The 17,504-nt window shown below is 38.2% G+C and overlaps 2 protein-coding genes and 1 long non-coding RNA gene across 3 annotated transcripts; 2 read left to right on the top strand and 1 right to left on the bottom strand.

The window, feature by feature from the left end:
* The first annotated feature begins 843 nt into the window (after nucleotides 1–843).
* LOC137723386 (probably inactive leucine-rich repeat receptor-like protein kinase IMK2) lies at nucleotides 844–4,191 on the top strand. The gene is made up of 2 exons (XM_068462577.1): nucleotides 844–3,225; nucleotides 3,348–4,191. The coding sequence occupies exons 1-2, from the start codon at nucleotides 1,362–1,364 to the stop codon at nucleotides 3,968–3,970; spliced, it is 2,487 nt and encodes an 828-aa protein (XP_068318678.1). The 5' UTR covers nucleotides 844–1,361; the 3' UTR covers nucleotides 3,971–4,191.
* Nucleotides 4,192–5,883: 1,692 nt separating this feature from the next.
* LOC137722843 (uncharacterized) lies at nucleotides 5,884–8,757 on the top strand. The gene is made up of 3 exons (XM_068461945.1): nucleotides 5,884–6,852; nucleotides 7,267–7,357; nucleotides 8,455–8,757. Exons 1-2 carry the CDS (start codon nucleotides 5,953–5,955, stop codon nucleotides 7,321–7,323), a joined length of 957 nt encoding a protein of 318 aa, XP_068318046.1. The 5' UTR covers nucleotides 5,884–5,952; the 3' UTR covers nucleotides 7,324–7,357; nucleotides 8,455–8,757.
* Nucleotides 8,758–9,349: 592 nt separating this feature from the next.
* LOC137723492 (uncharacterized) lies at nucleotides 9,350–12,851 on the bottom strand. The gene is made up of 3 exons (XR_011066920.1): nucleotides 12,471–12,851; nucleotides 9,963–11,826; nucleotides 9,350–9,878 (listed from the first exon to the last, which is right to left on the bottom strand). It is a non-coding gene; the product is annotated as an uncharacterized lncRNA (long non-coding RNA).
* Between the last annotated feature and the right edge of the window lie 4,653 nt (nucleotides 12,852–17,504).

Here is a 17,504-nt window from a genome sequence, read left to right as displayed (position 1 = left end):
ATGAATGTTAGTATCTTCTACAATGTCTTTGATCTAATCAATAGATTGCAGTCTTTGATACTTTTCCTCTGTTTGAGATTGTTATCAGCTACATTGTTACCATTTCGGTTTTGCTTTTGTTAGGAAGATTGCCGATTAATCTATTGTCCATGTAGTCGATAACGTCTTTTTCGATCAAAAATGATGTTTTCATCTGTGTGATAGTCAGCAAACATGCCTCAATCAGGTTTCATTTTGCTTTTGCAAGTATGGATCATGATATATGCAATGCCATTGCTGATACCCGGTCCTGATGATGGGTTAGAATTCGGTTATCATGGAAGCATATCCTCATCCACGATGTGATGAAAATCTTTTCGTTCTTGATTTTTATTCTATGGATGCATAATTCGTGTACCATTGTCTTAGCGGTATATGGTTTTTACTGGAACGCTGATGGGGGCGTGGAACGATCGAGTTGTTATCTGTTTGTGCAATGCTAAATCTGGGTTTTCTTCCTCTGCCCTTGTTTGTGTTCTTGTTGTTAGAAGAGGGAGAAAGTAGCCTTCTTTTTCTTCCTTTTGATATGTTTATATCAAGCAGAAGTTTTTGGCTCTTCCAAGTTTACGCATTTGATTTGGTTGTTCGGGGCCATGTTAAATAACAATGCTTTTAGAATAAGTAATCTACATTCTACACCGCAGATTGTGTTGTGGAAGAAAATTACAAATGCGATTACCAGACCGTGTGCTTTCGGGATGAAATCCAACTCTGTTATCATCACGCTTTTGACGACGATCAGGGGAACCAGATAGAGTAACTTTCTATAGTTTTCCCAGAAAACAAGTGCGATGCTATAAACATTCATTCATGCTGATGCCATTGCCACCCAAAGGGTAAAAGGAAAAACTTTTAGGGGGCATCATTGATCTCGAACCAACCTAGGACGTCTGCAAAAGTTTTGTACTTCCGCATAGCTCGAGGTTATTATGGTCATTTCGTCATACTTGCAGCATTGGATTGGAATTGGATGCCAAATAATAATATAGCCGTTGGATTCCAGTCAAGTGAAGAGAAGACCCACGTTTTTCAACCCAAGCCGTTATACGGTGGAAACCCCACGACACAAAAAAAACTAGCCGTTAACTGATAAACAAAACATGAAGAATTGACTCTGTCTCCGACCTCACTTGTTCCCTCACCCAGATATTTCTCCCTCTTTATTTATCTTCCATTTCATTTCTTCACTTGCACAAAAAATAAAAAAGTTCACAACTTGAGCTCAACCCGAAAAAAGCTCACTCCTTTAATCTTCTCTTCGGGTTTCCATTCGCTTGTTTTCTCCAGCATCTTCGAATCTTCGTGGACTTTGCAGTCCTTCGATGTTCATGGAAAATAAGTTGTTGTTTGTCATCCATGCCTTACTCTTTGTTCAGCTATTAATTGTCACTTACCAGCCTGTTTCGGGCCAGCGAGGGAATGATGGAGTGATTGTGACTCAGTCTGATTACCAAGCTCTTCGAGCATTCAAGCGCGAGCTTGTTGATTTCACCGGTGTACTGCGCAGCTGGAACGACAGCGGACATGGAGCTTGCTTGGGCGGGTGGGCAGGGATCAAGTGTGTGAACGGACAGGTCATTGCAATCCAGCTTCCGTGGAAGAGGCTCGGGGGCAGAATCTCGGAAAAGATTGGGCAGCTGCAAGCGCTTCGGAAGCTCAGCCTGCACGACAATGTCTTGGCTGGCCCTGTCCCTTTGTCTCTTGGCTTCCTTCCCAATCTCAGAGGGGTTTACCTCTTCAACAACCGGCTTTCGGGTTCTGTCCCGCCTTCGATTGGTAACTGCCCTCTTCTTCAAACTCTTGATTTGAGCAATAATTCGCTTACAGGTACAATCCCTTCTAGTCTTGCAAATTCTACCAAGCTGTACAGACTTAATCTGAGCTTCAATTCGCTTTCGGGTTTCATCCCAACTAGTCTCACCAAGTCCCCTTCCCTCATCATCCTTGCCCTCCAACACAACAACCTCTCTGGTCCTGTTCCAAGCACTTGGGGTGCTGGAAATCGAAATCATAGTTACAAACTTACGATCCTGACCCTTGATAATAATCTGATTTCCGGAACCATTCCAAGTTCTCTGAGCAAATTAGGTTTTCTTGAAGAGATTTATTTGAACAACAACCAGATTTCCGGGACCATTCCCGACGAAATAGGGGAGCTCACAAGGCTCCAGAAGCTAGACTTATCCAACAATGCCATCAATGGCAGCTTCCCTTCTAGCTTCTCCAACCTCTCCTCCCTTGTTTCGTTGAACCTTGAGCGCAACCGCCTCAATAACCAAATCCCGGAAGGCCTGGAAAGGTTGCAGAACCTCTCCGTACTTAACTTGAAGAAAAACAATTTCAGTGGCCACATTCCAGCATCTGTTGGCAATATCTCTGGAATTTACCAACTCGACTTATCCGAAAACAACTTCAGTGGTAAAATTCCTCCTTCACTTTCCAGCCTAGCCAATCTCACTTCCTTCAATGTTTCTCACAACAATCTCTCTGGCCCCGTCCCTTCTCTCCTCTCGAAAAAGTTCAATTCTAGCTCTTTTGCGGGCAATCTTCAGCTGTGCGGGTACAGCGCTTCAACTCCGTGTTCTTCTCCCCCGCCTCAGATTCTTCCATCTTCTCCGCCAACAGAGCAGCCTTTGAAGAAAAAACATCACCACAAACTTAGTACGAAGGACAAAATTCTCATAGCGGCGGGTTCCCTCCTGGCGGTTCTGCTTCTACTCTGCTGCATTCTGCTTGTTTGTTTGGTCAGGAAAAGGTCTGCTTCAAAAGGAATGAATGGTACAACGGCTAAGCAAGCCGCTGATGCTGGGATCGCTGCCAAGGCAGTTCCTGGTGGTACCGGAGTTGAATATGGCGGTGAAGCGGGTGGGAAGCTTGTTCACTTTGATGGGCCGTTTGTTTTCACAGCTGACGACCTGCTGTGTGCCACTGCTGAAATAATGGGGAAGAGCACATATGGGACTGCATACAAGGCAACATTAGAGGAAGGAAATGAAGTTGCGGTGAAGAGATTGAGGGAAAAGACAACGAAAGGTCAGAAGGAATTCGAAACTGAAGCTGCAGCAATTGGGAAGATTCGCCACCCGAATCTCTTGGCTCTGAGGGCTTATTACTTGGGACCTAAGGGAGAGAAGCTTCTCGTCTTCGATTACATGTCTAAGGGTAGCCTTGCATCTTTCCTTCATGGTAAGTTGATTCAACTATGCTCATCTATTTCCTTTGATGACATGCCTAAGCGCTTTTAGTTGTCGCAAAGCACTTCTAACCCCTTAACCATCTTATGTTTATGATGTATATTTCTTATGCAGCTCGAGGGCCAGACACCATCATTGATTGGCCAACAAGGATGAACATAGCGATCGGCATCACTCGTGGACTATGCTACCTCCACAACGACGAGAACATTGTACATGGCAATCTCACATCCAGCAACATTCTACTTGATGAGCAGACCAATGCTCACATTGCAGACTTTGGCCTTTCGCGCCTCATGACTGCGGCCGCCAACACCACTGTGATCGCCACCGCAGGAACTCTCGGCTACAACGCACCTGAGCTCTCAAAGTCCAAGAAGGCCACAACAAAGACTGATGTGTACAGCCTTGGGGTGCTCATACTGGAGCTCCTGACAGGAAAATCCCCCGGGGAACCGATGAACAGCATGGATTTGCCCCAGTGGGTGGCATCAATTGTGAAAGAGGAGTGGACAAATGAAGTTTTTGACTTGGAGCTCGTGAGGGATGTGCAAACCATAGGTGACCTGCTGCTTAACACATTGAAGTTGGCTCTGCATTGTGTGGATCCATCGCCGGCTGCGCGGCCGGAAGCTCAGCAGGTTCTGCAGCAGCTGGAGGAGATTAAGCCTGATCAGGCAACTGGTGGTTCTGCAGCTGAAGGAGGAGCTGAAGTACCACCACAAGAAGCTGAGTAAAAAAGGGTTTATTACTTTATTTGGGATAAATGTGGGTTTTGTTGTTATCTTATCACTTAATTTGTTCATAGGATTAGGAGGAGGTATAGGCATTAAAATTAAATTATATTCTTTGGTATATGTAAATACAGGATTTAGTTATATTTTTTTATTCTTTTTGTTGGGGATAATAATCTACTCTTTCAAGTTGTGTTTCTGTTAACAAAGCAGAAGAATGAATGTTTTATTATGTTATATTATGAGATTTCTTAACTTTCTTTTATGCAAAAAAAATAAATAAATAAAACACATAAATTAAATAGTGATCACGATTACAACCAGTTCTCATACAATCAAATATATAATGAAATTCAGCCTTGATAATCGCATCCGACAAAAAATTCAGTTCTCTATACACGTGTCCAGAAAATGTACTCAAAGTATTTTGCAATATCCTTGATATCATCAATGAGATGTCAAGGAACAATACAAGATCCCGTAATAGCATCAATCACCAACTTAGAGTCTCCTTCCACGCAGATTTTCTTGAAACTTCTTCTCGCTAACCAAAATGCATCCCTCAAGGCCAAGCATTCAGCAAGACAAATTGAACTTTCACCCAAGGACCTAGCACCAGCAACAATAGGGTCTCCAGTCTCGTTTCTAATGATAAAACTAGCAGCAGCCTTAGAATTCACCACCGTTGCTTACCTTTGATAAGTATATGGTTGTGTGTTTAATTATTTCCAATATAAATTGAAAAAGTAGAAATTAGTTTCCCTTAGTTTCCCATCTCTAAGAATCTTTAAGAAAATACAACTTTGCATAACACGAAAATATTAAAGACTTAGAAGAGAACTTGCACAAACAAACAATTTATAGGAGTTGATTTAGTTTATTACGTAGCAAGCACTCACTTCTAGATATCACTCAAATTTGTCCTTATGGAAAGGTATTAAATTCGAATTTGATCACAACATGCACGAAACTAGACGAGAGAATGGCACATCATATATGGCTTCGAAAAATTCTACTAAGGACTTGAGAGACTAGATCGCAAGTGAAGAGTTCGATAAAATAACTGCGTGAATCTAATGATAAAGAAGAAAAAACGTGATGAACATAAACCAGACAAAAAATTTCTTCAACCGAAATAAACCCTACATTCCAAAATATGTGTAGGGGCATTTGTGGAGCCAAAAATAATCAAGAGGCGACACGTGGATTTTTGGGTTAAAAGGACAAAATTACCCTCGAGACACACCAGGTTTTCTACGCACAAGTAGCAGGCAAGTAGCCCTCAACCAAGCCAAAAGTGCCCAAAATAGGTAACAAATTCAAAATTATTTCATCCATCCTCATCTTATATTCCTACAAGGTATTTACTCCATAGCCTTCAAAACATTCCATATAAATTGAGTTAATTGGCCAATTAATGGATTTATTACCTAATTAATCCATTAATTGCCAAATAACTCACCCATTACACCCCAAAAAACACCCAAAGGCCGGCCACTCTCTCTCCCAAAGAGGGCCGGCCATGCTTTATAAATTGGACCCCATTTTCTCTAAAAAGCTAAGTTACACACTCTTGCAAAACTCTCAAAAACTCTCCAAACATTTTTCTCTCTAAATTCTAATTTTGGCATCAGAGGTTATTCGGCCAAAGTCCCCCCTATTCATCGTGGGCGCATAAAGCTTTTGGCCTTGACCAAGTGTTTTGATTGTTTTGTAGGTGCAATTTTGTCAAAGAAGGAGAAAGCGAAAATTTGCATCGACTATATGTTTCTCTAATTTTAATCTAAAAAATCCATGTAATTTGAAAAATTATTCTGAAAATCAAGTAAAAAACCCTTTTTACATTTTTTGTAGGGTAAAAAATAAAATAAAACATCTACAAATAAACCGGTCAGTGAGCTACCAACTGCCATTTAATTCATTTCTGTTTCGCGCACTCTTGATTCTCTCTCCTCTCTCTTTGTGTCTGCTAATCTGGTCATGCAATGGAAGACCATTCCCTAGACAAGGTAGCGATGTCAGGCCCAGCCCTGGCCTCCACGATCCAACGCTTCTCCACCTCCCCAGGCTCCGTCGACGGCCTGATCTTCGGCCATGTCAGCCACATACCCCCTACCCTCACCGACGACTCTCCCAATTCCACCTCCTCCGCCACTCTCATCGCCACCGTCACCGCCTTCTTCTGCTCCGGCTCCACCCTCTCCTTCTACAACTCCTCCGGCCGGGTCGACCCCCTCTCCCTCCGCCGCCTCGTCCAAGCCCAGCAGGCCCAATCCCCCTCCTCCCACCTCCTCGGCTGGTTCTCCGGCCGCCGTAGAACCCACCTCCGCCCCTCCCTCCGAGAATTCTCAGTCTCCAACTCCCTTTCCTCCAACCCCACTCTCAACTTCCCAATCCAAAACCCTCCCGAGAGCTCCGCCGCCGCCCCAACTCTCACCCCCTCCCTCTTTCTCCTCTTCGCTTCTCCGGTCACCGATCAGACCATCCACACTCACGAGTACCGTGCCTATCAGTTCCGGCCATCCAAGCACTCCTTCGAGCCGAAATCGATCCAGATCGTCAACATTGGGCCCGCGTTCCGAGCCCATTACGGGAATTTCAACCCTAGCTCGCCGTTCCCAATTTTGCCCTGCGAGCTTAGGGTTTCGCCGATGAATGTCGACAGGGGAGAGGAGAGCTTAGATCAACTCAAGCAGCACAACAAGGATCAGAGCGAACTTGATATGTGCAGTGAGGGTTTGGATGTTGGAAGTCTCAGTAGGCTGATGGGTTCGGAGGCCGCGAATTACACCGCCGGCGTCGAGGACTTGTATGAGAAAATGCTTGTCAAGATTGAAACTTTGACCAGGCTCGTTGAGCAGAGCTCCGCCAAGGTTCTTGAGCAGGTGAGCACTTGCTGAATTTAGTAAAATTTTCGGAGAATTCCATGTGAATTTTGTTGGGATTTTGTCAATGTTGTCAAACAATCATGATATGTCATTTACAATATCGAGTTTGTGTGCAATGATTGCCTTTTTGTTTACTGAATATGGTAAATTTTCGGAGAATTGCAAGTAAATTGTGGATGGGATTTTGTCAATGCAGTCAATTAATAATGAATTTGTCATTTGAAATATTGAGTTTGTATGCTACGATTGCCTTTACTGAAATTAGTGAGTTTTCAAGAACTTCGTGTGAGACTTGATGGAATTTTGTCAATGCCGTCAAATAATCATGAATTTTCAATGTTAGTGATGTCAGTTGTGTGCTTTGCATCCCATATTAGGAAGTTAACTCATTCTTTTGGAAAATCTTGGCAGGAAAATCACAATAGGAAGCTAAGGTACAAAGCTGCTAGGTCTGCTGGCTTGGAGTAATTGCGCAATTCTAGCTGGTGGCGTTTTCTGGGTGGTGAGTTTGGTTAATTTTCTTTTTTCCGGCCAGTTTATTTTAATTCCTATATTCATACAGTTTGAATACATGATATTTTACTTTAGTTTCCAATAAAAAGAATCAAGTATTGTAGGCAGACACCAAAAGCCATAAGACTTGGTCAAATAGCGACCGCCTTAACGCAAAGCGTACGCTTTCGCGTGAAAGGCTTACACCTGATGGGAAACTCTCGAACCCCTGTACGCGTGGTTGAAAATTCATAGGCTCCTCAATTCTCTCATTGAGGTGGGTTTTTTATTTTAAACCTTAAAATAGATTATAGTGGTGTTGTTCACAACTGTGAGATCGTGGAAAGTGAGAGATTCAGAGTCCCTTGCCATTTAATGTGGAGTATATCAAATGTGAGTCTGTGACATCAACCTGTACAAGCCCCTTTGGTTCCAATAGGCTTGAATTCTATACACAGCTTAACATTTGCATATATGACCAATACTCTCATGTTTTGTATTGTCTCCTGATTCTGTTTTTGTTTTTGCTTCTTCGACATCGTTTTGTGTTCCTTGTTTTACATATTGATCATGCAGTATTTCCGTATGAATTTAAAGTGTCAATATATCTCTTCTTACTAAAGTCCAGATTCTAGTCCCTCTTAGAGTTCTTTTCTGGTAGCTGAGCTTGTCCACGTCCTTTAGCACCAAATATCATATGTCTAGGTCGACTTTTTATAGATTCTCTCGAATCTGCCTTGTATGCTGTACACTACAGTTGACGATTACTTTTGTGAGACATGCATGCAGATGCACTGTGGCTATGCTAACTTGCTCTTGCCCAGTACGCACCCTCTGTAAATTTGACCCCTTTTCATTAATCTTCGTCTTTTAATGGTTGTAAAAAAAATTTGGTTTCCCTTATAAGGTGACCCTCATTCTCTTTTCTACGATGATAACTAATAATTTCCCTTGTGTGGAATCGCATTGTATTTTGAGTGTATTCCTGATTTTCGTTTGGAATCAGCGAATATCGTTCATGGTAAAGATTAAGTTTATCCTAGACGCGTGTCGTGCTTTCTAAGTCTCACTTTGTGTTGGTTTTTCTGTTGGAATCACTGGATACAGGAGAATGCCCAACTCGGTGGGTGTGCTAGCTGATGTATGTAAGATTTAGCAGCCATGGCATTGCTTTTTGATGAATCATACGGTCAACGACTTTCTGAGATGAAAATCTGTAGGAACCATGGCAGTGTTTGTGTAGTCATATGGTTGGCATGTTTTGGTGGTAGTTGAAGATGTCCTTTTGTACGCTGCTTTTGCCGTATCATGTCCCGTGTATTATCCATGTGTTTGTTACAATCACTCCGATTTATACAAGCAAGATGAAAGCAAATGGATTGTGCAGTGTTTTTATCTTTTCTTCTTCAACCATGGCCCAGGGAAAGACACAAGAAGATATACCTTCGGTTGTAGGGTAGAATTTATCCTTTGATGAGGCGATGTTGAATTTGTAGGAACTCTCTCCTGTTTTGTGTAGTGTTGTTACGTGATAATTTCCTACTCACGAACGCGTCGTGTGGACAACTGACCCAAAGCATTGCTCTTGTTACGTTATGATGCCATCTTATAAAACTATTCGAAAAAAAGAGTAACGCAACAAACAAAGCGTTGTATTAACGATATTATTTACTTATAACGGAGCAGTTGCAAAGAGCACGTAGGACATAGTAGGTGATCTCTCCTCGTTCACATTTTCGGTCCTCTCGATATGAGAATCTCCCCATAAGCGGTCCTATGTTCGAATCTTATAACGTCCCGGGTACCAAAACTGCAGATGGTTGGTTATACATTATGCTCCCGTCCTAGTTAAGATGTCAAAATGGTGAAACAAAAGTCTTAGCGATTAAAAAAGGAGCACGTCACATGTTACATATGGATAGGTAGGTACCACAAGTTTTGTCGAAGATTTATTAACATTTTGACTGAAATTGATATGTAACCTAGCTGAAACAAGTTAATTGAGCTCCAAGTAATTAATGACCAAACCGGCTGGTTGAGCGTCATATTCTCCAGGATGAATTTCATCGAATCACAAGTACAGTGGAAAAAAAAATATATATATATAGTCGATTGGGTAGAATTCTCAACAAAATTCATTTCGTTGGGGAGTATTAATTTCAATTACAAATACAATGAAATGTGAATTGAACTTGAAGCATGTTATGCAGTAGTATGTACTGATTTGAATGAGGTGAGTCGAGAATGCAAAGTCATCAAGGGCAGGTTGAATGGCCTCAAATTATGAATGCTCCAAGAAGACTCTTCTAGTTGCTTAACAAATTGCGGCAGTCACTTGTGCCATGAAAATCTCATGAATTCTATTGCTCCATCTCTTCCAACATATTGTTATTCCAATCTTCATCCAAACAGTAAAAGATTGGTTTTTCTGAAATTACCCTTTTCGTTGGTAAAATCCAAAATGTCTGTGATTGGTCTTGTTTTCTGAAAGTGACCAGATGGAGGTAGTATATGTCAGCGGTGCCGTACTTCTGCTAGAAAAAAAATTACAATAAGACTCGCATTCGAACCCATATATTCGTAAAACAAAAATTGTGATGAATGCTTAAACTTACTGAGCCTCATCTGAATGAAATCTCCATCATCTTTGGCGGGGTAGATGAGAAATAGAGCCCTCTCCCTGATTTCGTTTAGCAAGCTAGAGTTGTGACCACATTTAGGGTTGTTCGGATATAGATTATGCAACTTCTTTAGATATATATTTAAATGGGTTATAAAAGCCTAACTCTAAATGGAGAACCCGAGTAGTATTTATCTTTCAGTGTGGCCTCGAACAAGGCTTGCAGCGCATCATGTTTCGCTTGTTCGGGTTTGACTTGCAATCATCCTTCAGCCATCTTTCACCGCTCTCCTAATCAGATCTCGTCAACATGTTTTCACTGTCGTACAAGCCTATAAGGAAAGATAGTGCAACTTCTGCACCACTCCCCATAGGCCCTTTCCATCCGTGGAAAGACTTCAAGCTCTCTGTTGGGCATCCGCAATTAGTCCATCCGTGGAAAGACTTCAAGCTCTCTGTTGGGCATCCGCAATTAGGCTGATATGCACACCATCAGAATGATTTGGTACAACAACTTCTTAAAGATAATGCCCCTTGTGTGTATTATCCTCTTCAAAGCCTAGAATTAACATGTATCCGCAACAAGAGTCGATCCTCTCCATATAGTACTTGCCACTTCTAACAATTTGATTAAATCTTCTTGCTTGTGACACTTGACTTGTCACAAAATCTAATGTCATGGCAGAATCCACCATGCAATTGCATCTCAAGGACATTGTGGGTGGGCTATCAGAGACAAGACTAAGCTTTGTGGTTTGATACAGAATGTCACCGTCACAAAGTTTGTCGTGAATCTGTTGCCATAATGATTGCATGTTGCAATATAATAATAAAGCAAGTGGTGCTTTTCACAGAAGGCGATGGTTCTTATTGAAAACATGTCATTATTTTGATCAAGCAACATCAAAACAAAATTTACAAACTCAAATTGATGTTTCCAAAGCCTGGAAAAGTGTATAGGCCTCTGGAAAATTTAACCAAATAAACTTTTCCAGGCTTCGGAAAGATCAATTTGAGTTTGTAAATTTTGTCGTGATGTTATTTGATCAAAATCATGGCATGTTTTCAACAAGAATCCTCGCCTTCTGTGAAAGGCACCACTTGCTTTATTATTATATTGCAACATGCAATCGTTATGGCAACAGATTCACGACAAACTTTGTACGACGGTGTCATTTTGTATCCAAACACAAAGCTTAGTCTAGTCTATGATAGCCCATCCACAATGTCCTTGAGATGCAATGACATGGTGGATTCTGCCATGCCATTAGATTTTGTGACAAGTCAAGCGTCACGAGCAAGAAGATTTAATCAAATTGTTAGAAGTGTCAAGTACTACATGAAGAGGGTCGACTCTTGCTGCAGATACATGCTAATTCTAAGCTATGTAGAGGATAATACACCCAAGGGGCATTAGTTTCAAGGAGTTGTAACAAATCACTCTGATGGGTGTGCATATCAGCCTGATTGTAGATGCCCAACAGAGAGCTTGAAGTCTAAGTTTTCACTAATGGAAAGGGCCTATGGGATGGGGAGTGGTGCAAAAGTTGCATTATCTTTCCTTATAGGCTTGCACAACAGTGAAAACATGTTGACGAGATTTGATGAGGAGAGCCGTGAAAGATGGCTGGAAGGACGATTGCAAGTCGAACCCGAACAAGCAGAAAATGATGCGCTGCAAGCCTTGTTCGAGGACGCACTAAAAGATAAATACTCGGGTCTCCATTCAGAGGTAGGCCTTTATAACCTATTTAAATATATATCTAAATAAACCCATATTTGACAGTTTGCATAATCTATATCTGAACAACCCTATTTTTATGTGATACATGCACATATTAGTGCAAACGCCACCAACACTGTCATACATCACAACAAAATTTACAAACTCAAGGTATAGGTCTTTAGAAAATTGTGACACTGTAAACAAATAAACTTAACAATGGAGAAATATTTAATCCAAATAGAGGGAATCGTCAAATTATGAACAACATCATTAAAATCATGAGTGGCTAACAGATAATGAAAACTGAGGGAGACATGTTCACCAAGCAAAAATAAGCAGGCAGAAATTTTGATTTAAGTAGTCTGGGAACATATACAGTGTCAAAGAAACCTCATAGGTGAAAAAATTTGGTCAAAATTTTGGGTTCGTGAATTAAAAGAGAACAACCAATAAATGAAAAGAAATAAAAATACGCAGAGCGAATATATCAATGTTTGGTATTGTTGGGCTTTGAAAAAAATTATTTTTATTATGCTATGAGAATAAACATTTATGAAATAATGCAGCAGATTGTTTAGTAAATATTTTTGTAAAAATGCTTTAAAAAAATTAGAAAAAAAAAAGCAGTATTATAGTGTTCGTTATTTTTGGCTTTTTTTTTCAGACTTCCCAGTTCCCATTTTACCACTGGAAATCAAGCCTTCAGGGGTATGAAAATCTGAAACAATACAAGTGGAAACGAATTTCAGATAAACTACCAAACATAGTAAAATTGACCTGGCTCAGAAGGCACCGAAAACTGCGCTACGTTCTGCGGCTGCTGAGATTGTTTTTATTATTCATCTCACCGGGGTCTTCATTTGGTGAAGGTACTGCCCCATCGGGAGATCCTTCTTTTCACCTGATATCAAAACACCACAACGGCTTGGTCAAGGGTTGGAATCATGGTGCGGCTTTTATCAAAGTATAAGACCCACCCAAATGGATCAATCTGGCTGCTGGCTGGGTGCCGTCGGCTGTGTCTTTCTGGCTGTTGAGCGGTGCGCCGGGGGCTGACAGGGTGAGAGAAGTGAGAATTGAGAAAAGAGAGGCTACGGGAGAGGATGAGGGTGAGGAGGATGGCTACGGGAAAAGAAAGGCAGCGGCGGAGAAGATGGAAAGAAGATGATAAAATTTTAGGGTTTATTCTATGATTTGGTTGGTATAAATAGGGGTACACATTTTATTTTACTTCTCATACATCTTTGTTAATTATTGTTCGTTGATCGTTTTCGATTCATCAGATCCGACGGTCAAAAATTAAAAGGATGTGTGAGAAGTAATAAAGGGTAGGTGGATATCATATCCCTATAAATATTGAAATAGATAAGGGACATTTTTGTCTTAAAATTTTAATCTGAAATATACTTATTTTTAAATATACCAATTTGTTATATGTAAAATGTATCATTTTTTTCAATATAAAATGTACAAATTCTTCATATAAAATGTATCTAATTTTTTAATATAAAATCCATTCAAATTTTTTTAATCTATTTTTAAACTTATATGAATCCATTCTTATTCGTTGATTTGAGGATATAACTATGTCAAATTTAATCGAAGAAATTTATTAATGTTATTAAGCCTAATATCTTCCTCTTTTTTTTTTTGTTCTATGTTTTGAAGAATGTAACCATGTTTTGTACAATAATTTTTTTTGTTAATTTTGATGAATGTACTCATATTTACATACACAATATAATAGAGAGTATAATTTATATTTTATTATTTTTAATCCCATAAATTATGGGTTATATTTAAAATCCCATTAATATAAACAAATACAAATTTCAATTTTAATTTTTAATTTTTAATTTAAAAAATATAATAAGTTACACGACTTCGATAAAAAACTAAAAATAGATAGGGTTTCAATTAAAAAATATTGATAGCTAGCAACTGCATTCAAAGCATCCCAAAAAATATTTCAGAAATTTCAAGAAAAATGATACCGGTAGACGAGTCGTATCTTCTATACTGAAACGAGAGGTACACGAAAAAAAAAGAAGTTAGAAACATTTTTTCAAAAAATGGAAATCAAAGTTGTTTGAAATTTGAAACAAAAGAAAAGAAGGATCGGAATTGGAACGTCACCGTTGATAAGATCGAGCTTCTTGCGGCTGATTTTGGAGTGCATTGTAGCAGCCTTCCTTCGGGAGTTCACCATTTGTAAAGAAAATCATAAAACTCCAAAGAAATGTCAGTTGCCAAGAGAAATATGGCATGAAAAATCACAAATCCAAATAAAAATAAAAATAAAATAAACAAGAAAAATCGAGAGACGAGTTTTCTTCGGTGCGCCAATATATTCATACAAAATGTTTTGTCGGGATTAAAATTTTAAATGAAATTAAAAGGGCTTGTTTTAATGTTTTATTAACACTGCTTAATATGTTGAAAGGTAAAATCAGAGATACTAAATTTGTAAATTAAATAACATAAAAATTGACACGTGTTATTTTTTATTAATAATACATAATTTAATTTGTAAATTTATGTACCAAGCATTACTCCTTAAACACCTCACTAGTCACAATTAAAATTTGTCTCAATAATTCCGGGTTTACCGTTGCTTTTGTTAAATCCACCCCACCCTCCAAAAACGAAAAATGGCACAACCATTCACCTCACTACCATACCCTCACCGGTGACTCTATCGTGTCATCTCCAGTCAAACGAAGGCCAAATTACTGCCTTGACATTATTCCTAATACAATTCAAATCTTAATATTACGGTCTAGTTGTATTTCTTTTCATTTGTAAGTGAGAGATCTTAAGTTCGATTATTGCCAAAGGCGAGCTTGAACCACATTATTGCTAGCCCATTGTGAGACTAAACCCACCCCTCCCTTTAGTGTAGATAATATTGTTTGTTTAGAAAAAAAAAAAACACTCGATCTGAGAACTATACCAAGTTCAATTCGGAATTCCCAAGTAAAGATATGAATATTATTCAAAATAAGTACAAGAAGTTGTTACTGGTTATTTAATACATCAACAAAAATTTGGTGCATAAATTTAGTGTACGCAGCACCACCCTTTTGTAAAAGAAGCTGTTATTGGTTGAAATTTTTTTACTAGTAATTTGGAAGCATTTCTCACTTCTACATTTTCCTTTTCTATTTTGGTGCTTAATCCAAAACCATAAACTTGGCTATTTAACATTTAACAAGTAACTTGTAGTTTGATTAATTAAAAGCATTTACTTTTACACTTGAGATTCGCGTTTGAATCTTCCTTGCGTTTGCATTTCATGCATTTACTGTAGCTTACTCTATTATTTATATAAAAAATAAAAATAAAAACAGTTTTTTCTTTGGTTTCGAAAAAAGACAAAAACATAAACAAACTTTTGAAATTTCTTCTTTGGATGAAAAGTTCAACTCTTTCTTTTGCTTGAGGAACTTTCTTGGTGCTAATCACCGCAAACTTCATGATGCGGTTTGGTGTAGTCAAGAACTCCTACCTCGTATTCCCAAATTTATTATTTCTTGGTGCTTTCACCAGAAACTTCTTGATGTTATTTATACCACCTGATGTGATATCTGATGTGAACAGCCATATTATTTGAAAACTTGCAAAATTCAAAAAAATGAAGGATACAAACTCCTTGTATACCATAATCATCATTTAATTAACTAGTTTTATTTAATTATTAGTTTATTAAATAATGAACTAAATTTAAAAATTTGATTAATTCAAATGATGTGGTTGTGCACATCAAATGTCATTTATGATAGTATAAAAATGTGGTACAAAAACAAGGTATGCATAACATTACTCTATTGATTATAACATGTCAACTCATAACACAACTATAGTAATTTCTACACATTTTTTAATTTTATAGTTGTCAGATTATTAATTTAAAGGAATCAACGATGAGAATTAAACACAAGTATGTAACAGTTGAAAAAAATATGAAAATTACTTTTCTTATTTAAAACTATTTTGATAGATAAATTACTTCGCCTCTTAAACGTCTCTTTGAGACGTGCTTATATAGTTTCTAAACATTTTTACTCGTAAAAATGTTTTCGAGCCTTCTCATACACTTCTACTCGTAATCGTCAATTCTTTTTTATTTTTTTTTAATATTAAAATTATATATATATTTTTTTTTTATTAAAAATTAAGTTCTTTTATCATTTTTATTAAAATTTAAGAAATTTTCACTAAAATTTAAATATTTTTTATTAAATCATGATTTCTAGTTAAAATAAATTTAATCCACATTCTTTTCATAAAAATTTCTAAATTATAAATGTATTATTTTTTCTTTGGTTTCGGAAAAAGACAAAAACAAATCAAACTTTCAATCTTTGGATGAAAAGTTGAACTTTTCTTCTCCTGGACGAATTTTGTTGGTGCGTCACCGCAAACTTCATGGTGCGGTCTGGTGCGGTCTGGCACTCCGACTTGGTATTCTCAATTTTTTTATTCATTATCCGATAAGTTTATTGATTATAACATGTGAACTCATGATATCATGTTTTAAGTGTTTGTTTAAGTCTACTGATTTTTACCTATTTTTTGTTAATTTGTAACCATCAGATTCAATAATTGCAACAAACTTAACGGTGAAGATTAAATAAGAGTGTGTAAGAGACTGAAAAAAACATAAAAATCACTCTCCTTGTTTAAAACTATTTTAATAGATAAAACACTTCATCTCTTAAACGTTCTTTTGAGACATGCTTATATAATTTTAAAACACTTTTACTCGTAAACGTCTTTTCGAGCCTTGTCGTACATGCTTGTACTAGTGAAATCATAATCAAATACAGGGTTTTGCATTAAATTGAATGCCTAATAAACTAGCTTCATATTAGAGCACTAACCGCAGCTGCCATTATAAAGGCAACAGAAAAGGCTAAAAAAAAGACTTCGTGAGTAAGAAACCGAAAGGTCAATAGCGTGTACGACTGTTACGTGTCGAAGCAGGGGCTTCAAATCAACCCGTGAGCTGTCCATGTCATCAACTTGACATTGAGTCTTTTCGGGGCCAGTACCTTCATCCCCAAGTCAGAGTCTGACACCATTGCTTAGTTGTTATTATCTGCTCCCATAAAACCCACTAGCCGAAAACGGAGAAAACCCCAGCTCCTCCAAAACGTCTCGAAACCTTGCTCAAGGGGCAAAAGCCAGTTCGCACCTAAACCCTACATAAACCCTTTCCGAATTTTCAACTAATTAGGTCGAAAAGGTCATATATTTCTGCATATTCGACATCTGAAGGAAGAGTTCGGAAACCGACACAGATAAAAAGGAAGAAGAAAGCAGGCAGATTTCTGAACTTGCATGGAGTCCGAGGCTTCGGGCGGGTGAGTTCTTTAGTTTTTTTTTTTTTTTTTTTTTTTTTTTTTTTTTTTTTTTTTTTTTCTGGGGTTTTCCGTGTGATTCATTTCCTTGGAGAAATCGAGGTTTTGGGAAATTTTGGAAGTATTTCCCTGCTTGGTATTTGGTCCTGGCATCGCTTAAAACGATTATGATCGCGGTTGAAGAAAATTAGAGTTCCGTCATAAATCAACTGATAATACATAATACAAGAAGTAGCCAACCTTTTACAAGAGCGTCTCTAATGAACTGCTTTATACGAGACTGAAAAAAGTGGTGGATATAGTTCAATTTAAAGCTCTGATATGGCTCTAAAAAAAATCTCTTAATAAGAGGCTATATATTTTTCGGTCTCTATATAAGTTATATATTTACTTATGTAAAAATTTGATTATCCTATTTTTGTTTTAACTTATAAGTTAATTTTTGAAC

The sequence above is a fragment of the Pyrus communis genome, chromosome 17 (genome assembly GCF_963583255.1).
Source record: "Pyrus communis chromosome 17, drPyrComm1.1, whole genome shotgun sequence".
Classification (NCBI taxonomy): domain Eukaryota; kingdom Viridiplantae; phylum Streptophyta; class Magnoliopsida; order Rosales; family Rosaceae; genus Pyrus; species Pyrus communis.
This window is presented reverse-complemented; position numbering and strand designations above follow the sequence as displayed.